Source organism: Vulpes vulpes, chromosome 16 (genome assembly GCF_048418805.1).
Source record: "Vulpes vulpes isolate BD-2025 chromosome 16, VulVul3, whole genome shotgun sequence".
Classification (NCBI taxonomy): domain Eukaryota; kingdom Metazoa; phylum Chordata; class Mammalia; order Carnivora; family Canidae; genus Vulpes; species Vulpes vulpes.
Genome location: NC_132795.1, coordinates 57365690 through 57374063, shown reverse-complemented (window position 1 = coordinate 57374063; position 8374 = coordinate 57365690). Strand labels below are relative to the sequence as shown.

The 8374-nt window shown below is 48.8% G+C and overlaps 1 protein-coding gene across 5 annotated transcripts in view; it reads left to right on the top strand.

Annotated features, from left to right (window-relative positions):
* The first annotated feature begins 3389 nt into the window (after positions 1–3389).
* The window catches only part of HMGXB4 (HMG-box containing 4), a 31116-nt gene continuing 26131 nt past the window's right edge, over positions 3390–8374 (top strand). Inside the window, exons 1-2 of one of the 5 annotated variants that reach the window (XM_072741483.1) lie at positions 3392–3474; positions 3968–8120. In XM_072741483.1, the coding sequence (XP_072597584.1) occupies positions 8090–8120 (31 nt within the window). In that variant the 5' untranslated portion in view covers positions 3392–3474; positions 3968–8089. Of the gene's footprint in view, positions 3475–3967; positions 8121–8374 lie in introns of all 5 variants that reach the window. The other 4 variants (XM_026010950.2, XM_026010948.2, XM_026010952.2 and 1 more) reach the window with 4 other exon arrangements.

Below are 8374 nucleotides of genomic sequence, written 5' to 3'. Positions count from 1 at the left end.
GATCATTCTTCCCTGGGATTCCTTCCCATGGAGCAGGTCTGGGGAAGCCCTCCTCGCTCTCTGATCTCTGGGTGACTGAACACAGAAGCCTGGCCTACCTGTGGCCATGACTCCAGGCCCATGAGGATGGCCAACCTGAGAGAATAGACCTAGGAGGGAGAGATCTGAAAACTCTGGACCCGGAGGCCTAGACAGCTAGCTTCTCTCTGACTCTTGGTGTTTTTTTTACGAGCCATAAAGTTCTTGCTGCTTATGGCAGTTTTAATTAGGTAGGTCCCATCACTGCCCGCCAAAAGGGCCCTGTCATGTACATATCCTTTGGGCCTCACACAACAAAGCTGCTCCAAACACAGCTGGAGAGGGCAAAGTCTGGAAAAAGAACTTGAAGGTGAAAGTGTCCAAATCCAGCACAACTGGATGGGCCACCTGCTACTACCATGCACTGGGCAGTTTCTCGGGTGCAGTGGGCCAGAGGACAGCCCCGGCCCCTGGCAGCACCCGATCTTCATACATCTCAGATGCCATCCTCGTGTCATCACGGGACAGGGTGTTCTGCCTCACAAAGCCCACCATGACCAGGCCCCTCCCCACCCTGGACTACCAAGCTATCTTCCTTTCTCCCTTTCCAAGTCACAGAAACAAAAGAACCGTGGCAAGATATTCACTCGAGAATGTTTTTCCATCAAGGCTCCGAGGAAGGCCTTGTAACTCATTCCAGGAACTACGGCCTCCCAGCCCCCACCACCAGCCCCCTTCTGACTAGAAGGCCAGCCTGAGTCTGCAGCCTCCACCTCACCAGAGGAGCCCCCAGCCTCCACCTCATCAGAGGAGCCCCCAGCCTCCACCCCACCAGAGGAGCCCCCAGCCTCCACCCTACCAGAGGAGCCTCTGATCACTAGTTCAATTAACAATCCCTACCGCCACTCCCTCCTGCAATGTCTTACCCCACCTGGCATTTTTCTCCACTTTTGATCACCATCTAACATGGTGTCTATTTATTTTCTCCCCCCCCCCCCCACTAGCATGTAAGCTCCAGGGGGGTTAAAGACTCTGAGTTTTGTTCATTGTTCTATTCTGAACACCTAGGAGAGTCACGTTTCCAATCAATATTTGTTAAATGAATGACTGCACACGCAGTGATACAAGATTGGAAGAAGGGAACAGACTGAGGAGTGATACACTTAAAGTCTCCAGGAGGTTAAGATGGGCAATAGTTCAGTATGCCCAACCTCAGGTGGGATAAAAGAAGGAACTGGACAAATGGGACCCTGGGGCAGGCAGGCCCACGCGAGTGGTACGGCTGGGTGGACGCCTATTGTTCTTGCCTGCCTGGGACTCCTTTATCCACAAGACAATACCCCTGACTTCCTGAGTTTATCCTGCTTTGGGGGGGAGGGGTAAGCATGTGACCTGGTTTAAATCCTCAGCACACCCCGCACCTCTGCTCATACCGACTGCTTTTTGTTTGCATACGTGATCCAATTCAGGCAAGTGAGTCTCCCAAAACAAATGTGTAAAAGAAACTGCCTGGACTTGAGCAGTAGCAAGGATGCTAAAGCCTGAAGGTGGAGTCATCACCTGGAGCCTGAGAATAAGGCCAACTCAGAGGAAAGCACCTCTGTCAAGAGACTTGAGTCCCTCCCTGGATCCAGCCACACCCACAGGTACCAGACTTTTCAGTAATAGCCAATAAATTCTCCTTTCCCAGCAAACTGTTTTGAACTGGGATTATGTTGCTTCCATCTGAAAGCATCCTGACCCATACTGAAGAACAGGAGGGGAAATACATCCTCACCGCTCTTAAATACCTCACAGAGAAGCCTAATGTCGGGCAAGGTGTCCCGGAAGAGCAATCCCATATCTTTTGGTGGAACTTACTGACAATCTTTTTGGTGAGCAGAATGGGGCCTTGATGGTCATTTTATTATTCACAGTTACATTTTGGGACTAAATTCAACAACTTTGAATGTTTCTTTGAACATCTCAGCATCCTACAAACTTAAAAACAATGATTAGAATCCAACAGAATCCAACATTCTACTCAGTGCAGAGGGAGAAAGGGCATCGCTTGGTGCAAAGACCACTGAACTAAGAGTCCAAGAGTCTAAGAGTCTGGCTTATCTGATCAGGAAGCGGCAGTGCATTCTGAGTCAAATCGCCCGCTTTTCTTGGTCTCAATTTCTAAGCCTGCAAGTGTGCAGAATGACTACATCCCCTGCAAGCACCCATCCAATTCTGGCCTAGAAAGCCCACTAAGATAGGGATTCCTAATCTTTGACAGGATCTAAACCCCAGAAAACACACAGGTGTACGGACACGTCATTTTGCACAGAGCTTCATGGGGTTCACAACTCTAGAAGCCAACCTAGATCTCCAACCTATCCATTCTACAGTAACTAGGACGCTAGCTGCTGCTTCTTGAATTCCTTTGGCAACGGGGAGCTCACTACCTAACAAAGTAGCCAAGCACCCTTGACCTGCTTTAGATAAATGAGCTTATCTTCGTATTGAACGGAGATCTTCACACAGCGATTCCTACCTACGAGTCCAAATTCTCCAGGGCAAATCAGAGAGAGCCTCTCTCTCTCCTGTGTGTGGCATCCCTTCGTTTGTCTGGAGACTGCTTCCACTTTTAATTTTTTTTTTTTTAATTTATGATAGTCATACAGAGATAAAGAGAGAGGCAGAGACACAGGCAGAGGGAGAAGCAGGCTCCACGCAGGGAGCCCGACGTGGGACTCGATCCTGGGCCTCCAGGATCGCGCCCTGGGCCAAAGGCAGGCGCCAAACCGCTGCGCCACCCAGGGATCCCTGCCTCCACTTTTAAATGCAAATAATTTGCGAGGAGAAATGCAGACGATTCGCCATGCGAATTATTTTATATGTGCTTCCCCCTCATCCGAAATATGCCAAGCACCCGAACAGCAATGCCAAGCTCCAAATAAGCCCCGCTGCTCTTAATCTGCACGATGTGGGCTTCTCGGGGACGGCATTTACGTATAAAACTATCTCGAAGGAGAAGGGCATAGCGTCGTGGAAAGGGCACTTGGTTAGGAATCAGAAGACGTGGAGTCGTACCTGGCTCCTCCTGCAACCACCTGTGTGCGGCCGGGCAAGTCACTTAACCTCTCTGAGCCTGTTTCTCGTCTGTAAAATGTGAGCCAGCGTCCTACCTCACGGGGGACGCAGCGAGGACTGAACGATACAAGGGTCGTAAAGCTTCCAGCCCACGCCCGGCCCCACCGAAAACTCCCCATCCACTCCAGGGCCGGGGCTCCGCGAGCCGGGGCTCCGCGAGCGGCGCGCTCCTTTCGATGCGCTCGGCGCTCCGTGCGGAGCGGGATTCCCCTTCCCGAGCCGGAGCCTGCGCTCTGGGCTCGACTGAGGCTGCCTGGCCGCTCGCGCTTTTCTCTCCTTCTCCAAGATGGCGGCGGTCGGCGGCGCTGAGGCGGGATCCGGGCGAGCCGAGTGAAGGTAGCGGCGAGCGGAGCCCCCACGAGGCCGGGCTGGGCCCCCTCCCCGAGGCGGCCGCGGCCCCGCCCCGCCGCCACCCGCCGCCGGGGCCCGCGACACCGCCGCGGGGGCGCCGCAGGCCCAGCGCGGCCTAGCCCAGGGGCCGAGCCGGGGACTGGAGTAGCGGCCTCAGGCCGCCCCCGGGAAGGGGCTGGAGCGGGCCGCGGAAGGAGGGCGGGCGGGAGCCGTTCAAATGGGGAAGGCGGGAAAGCTGCGGGGCCGGGAGGGGGCGTGCGGCCGCCCCGGGGGCCTGCGGGCCGGGGCCGCCCCTCCCCCTGCCGGGGCCGTCTCCGCCCTCGGGGGCGCCGGGAGGCCGGCGGGGCCGCGGGGAGCGAGTCGGGGCCGCGGTGCGGCTCGGGGCCCGGGGTGCGGGGGGCCCGGGCCGGCGCGGGAGGGCAGGGCCCTGGGCTGGCGGGAGAGGATGCGAGGAGCTCTCTTCTTTTCCTCTTCACAGAGCTTTGTTGAACTAGCTGTTGCTGCAAAACGGCCGGGAGAATCCCATTGGTTTGCGTGGGGACCGCAAAAATGGTGGTCCTGGGGGCTCCCTGTATAAGTAGCCCGGTGTGGCGCGTCCTGTTTTGCGAGCGGCCCGGTCGGAACGTGCCTCTCGGAGTGTGGTCTCCGCACGGGCCCGTCCCCCCACGGCTATTACTTGTAGATTCACTCTGTACCGTGCATTAGAGGAGCACCATCCCCCCCCCCCCCCCGCCGGTTAAGCAGGTGGCTGATTATATTCCCTTAGAGCAGAACAAATAAAAAAAACAACTCAAAGGAAAGCCTGTTGATTGGACAGAGCTTGTCGAAATTTGTATCGGTGGCTTTTTGGAAATGTGTGTTGTCAGCCAGTCTGTGCGGTGGTCGTGGTTCCGAGCTGCCATGCAGTGAGAGGGTTCAATCCCCATCCCAGGCTGCCGGGATCTCCGCAGTTCGCAGAGCTGGCAGGGGCTGCGAGTGCTGCATAGGTAGGTTCCCGGAGAAGGGAGGGGCAGGGATTCGGAGTGGCTGTGTGCTGACACCGGAGGGGAGCTCTGCAAAACTGACAAGGCCAGCGCGCTCCTGGAAGTGAACGACAGCAGCGACAGGTCAGAGACTGGCTACAGCTGGACGTGCACCTTGCTTCCCTCACCCGCACGGACAGGCGGCCTGAGTCCGCCGAGGGAGTGCTGGAAGAGAACGCGGACCCTGCAGCCAGGCCCGCACCCCGCGCGCGCTAGACCTGGATGGAGTTCCGGGATTTTGCCTGCCTGCCTGCCTGCCTGCCTGCCGCGTGGATCAGGGGGCTTACTTTGTTCCCTCTTTTTCAACACAGTTACGTTCTGGGATGAAGAAGCTTGCTAGCGATTGCTGAGGCTCAGGTTACCTCAAACAAATCACCTTCTGAAACTTTACCACCACCACCACCTCCCCCAGTAATTATCGTTTGGACCTGCAACATAAGAAAATACTGTATCTGATGATTTTTGCTTTTTCATTCATCACTCTGGTTATCCCCAAAGCTGTGCCTGGACAAAATGCGTACAAACTTCTCTACAAGTGGACCAGCAGCTGCGCCTCCCCCTTTATCAAACCCCAAAGAAGAGTCCCAGAAGAGCCATTTAACAATTTGCACATTGCATAAGTACACATCTTTTGTGATGACAGGTTTCTGGTCTCCATACGCAACATTAAATCATGAACTTTCACTTACGCTGTCATTTCTTAGCACACTGAGAGGAACATAATCGTAAAACTGTCCCTGCCTCTTAAAGTTGACAACATTGAATTCTATAAGCTCCTACATGATGGAATTCAGGAGAATGGGTGTTAACACCTGTTTTACTTTTGCCAACATTTAATGTAATTATGGCCCCTGCTTTCCAATGTGAAAATCAAATCTAGTATTTTCACTTTCGTTAATCCCACAATCTGCTGCCTAACCCTGAACTCTGAATTTATCATGGATAATATTCAAGACCAGGAAGGAATACCAGAGGATCATCTGATCCTCTATAAATGTTGTCCTAACTCTGCCTTTCTTCCATACTATTGCTTGAGACTTCTTTATCTGGTTTCATCTTTCCTTTATGAGTCAGCAACCAAAACTAACCCCTGAACTGCAGTATCTTGATTTTAAAGAACTTAAAAATTCAAGGTCCATCAGTCTGCCCAAGCTGTGAGTGGCATGGTCCATTGTGTTTAATTTTAGTTTTTTAAACTCTTGGCTCGTCTACTTCTTTAGTGAATCAGCCTTGCCTTCAGGCCCCACTCAGTTTTTCTCTACAGCTTATTTAGGCATGTAATTTATAAAATGCTTCTCAGTGTTTTTATGAAAACTTAAATAGTAGCAGGCCTAACTCCAATACATAATGCTAACACCAGTTCGTGTTTTCTGTGTTGGCCTGTGCTTCGGAAGATCAACTCAATTTCCTGTTCCCTTTCACAACTTTTTAAATCCAGTCATTGTTTTTCAGAGAAGTCAGTTATGAGACCATGAACACTTTTTTCGTAGTTCAGAAGTCACATCATGGTTTTCTTTCTCATACTGTCTTTGGAGGTAGTTACTCCCACTCTGTTGTTAACTCTGTTTTATGTTAGTTTTGATGTTACGCAAAAGAAGGCCAAACTGTAAGTCTCAGGGCCTGCCTTTGCTTCAGTTAGAAGTGTATTTTCTAGTTGACAACAGACTGGTGGCCATATTTATGATATTGAATGTTTTAAGATCATTATTAAACATTCATAGTCAAAATTCATTTGGCATGAAAACATTTAACTTGAGGTCTCAAGTTGTGGTATTTCTTAGCATTACCAGTCTATGAAAACTAATGGGACCGACCTATATATATATATATTTTTTTTTTTTTTCCTAATAAAGTCAGTATGTTTTAGTGCCAGTCAGAGGAGATATGATTTTCAAATGAATGGACTTGATTCCCAATGACATTCCCCCTTCCTTCACGTTTGGAGTCAGCACCCCTTGTGTGGAAAGGGGAAGGCAGGAATTTCTATTTGAGAAAGTTGAGAATACTGGAGCGTGAAAAGCTGGCTACATGATATATGTATGTTGCCTCATTTTTCTACATGAGCTCTGACCTTATAAAGCCCTCAGGGCAAGCAGTTCTCTGGTTTATCAGTAAAATAATTCAGTTCGTTTGGTTTCTTTACTTCACTCTAGATTCTCTTAACTTTGACCAAGTCCTTTCTTCCTTTTCCTTCTAAGGGAAGCAGAGAAATGCTTTTTTATGTTACTTTTCTTAATGTTCCTTGTAAATCATTCTTGGTAATGCTTTTTCTCTTTGTATGTTCAACTTAGGCATGTGTGTGCATTGTATTTTATCTGACTTGTGCAATTAAGCCTTTTTTTCTTTCTGTTTATTTTAAATGTGACTCTTAAGAGAGTTTCCTTTGTTAATTAGATTTTCTTTCACAAAAGTTACGCACTTCAATATTACTCATACCCACCTGAAGAGACTGGCAATGTCTCACTGACGAGCCCTTCAGCATTTCTAAATCCCCATATAGCAATGAAGGTAAAATAAAATTAAAATAAGTAATAAGTAACCAATCCAATCACCTTGTAAGCATTTCACTAACTGGATGAGAACATTCTCATATATTTAGAATGTCATTCTTAAATTTCCTGCGAAGAAGACTTCCTGCAGGATTTGTGACATTGCCTGTCGTTAAAGTACTTGAAGAGCTTTACCTTAGAGTACAGTCTGTGGCTTGTCATTGTCAAAGTCAAAGTAGACATGTAGACTTGAACATCCAAAAAAAAGATTTTAACAAATTCAAAATGTTTAGAATATTTACATTATAGTAATTCTTCAAATCAGTGAAAATCTTAATAATCATAAAAACTTCACCACCAATGGACAAATGATAATTCTTCTTTACTTTCACCTAGCCTTTTAGAAAGGCCTGATAGCCTTGAAAGCTATCATGTGGCCAACTAATATAAGAAGTGTCTTTGCTTTTACACCTCCATGGTTTTGAGCAAATTCGTACAGGCCAACAAAATGCATACCAAAAAAATTACACTTTAAATGTCTTTCATATGTAAACTGCAGTACAATAGTTGTTAACCTATCATCAATCCAAATGGTAGGATTTCACGGTCTGGAATGTTTGCTGTAATCTGTCTTCCTCTGCATCTTGCTTTATCTTTGCATTTGTAGCCACGATTGAACCTTTCCTTCTGACTTAATGTCAGTATTCACCATCTCAGTCTTGTCAGTCCTGTTGGCATTTCAGAAATTCTCATAATTTTGAGCTATTTTTTATTACATGAGAGGTATTTTATATACTTCACCAAACCACAACTCTAACTCATAAGTCAAATTAAGCCCAGCACACTTCCTGCAGTTTCAACCCCAATGTATTTACAAACAGAATGAGGAGGTGACAAGACACTCCTTTATTTCTTGCTGCCCTTCCAGTCTGCCCTTGGATCACTACGCATTTCCATCTGGAAGGTTGCTTCTCCACAGTGATTTCGCATTACAGGAGGGTTTTCCTTCTTTGTTTCTCAGACCTGGTCCTGTAGACGGGAAGGAGCCTGGACACAGTGACACATTCACAAAGGCCCTGCAGGACCGCCATGGCTTATGATGACTCCGTGAAGAAAGAAGGTATGACCCCTTAATCTGAGAAGCATTCCAAAGGGGGTTTCCTCTTCGATTCTTGCAGCCCATGGACATAGAGACCAGGACTGGCCATCACAGCCTGGACTCTCAGTGATGGTCCAGAGCAATATTAAGGCACTCAGCCTCCACATCATCCCCAGACTGGGCCCATGGAAGCAAAAACAAGACAGGGTTCCAACATGAGAGCTGAAATATAAGTCTCTGTAGTCTATTGGGGTGATCGCCTGCAGCACTCGTGG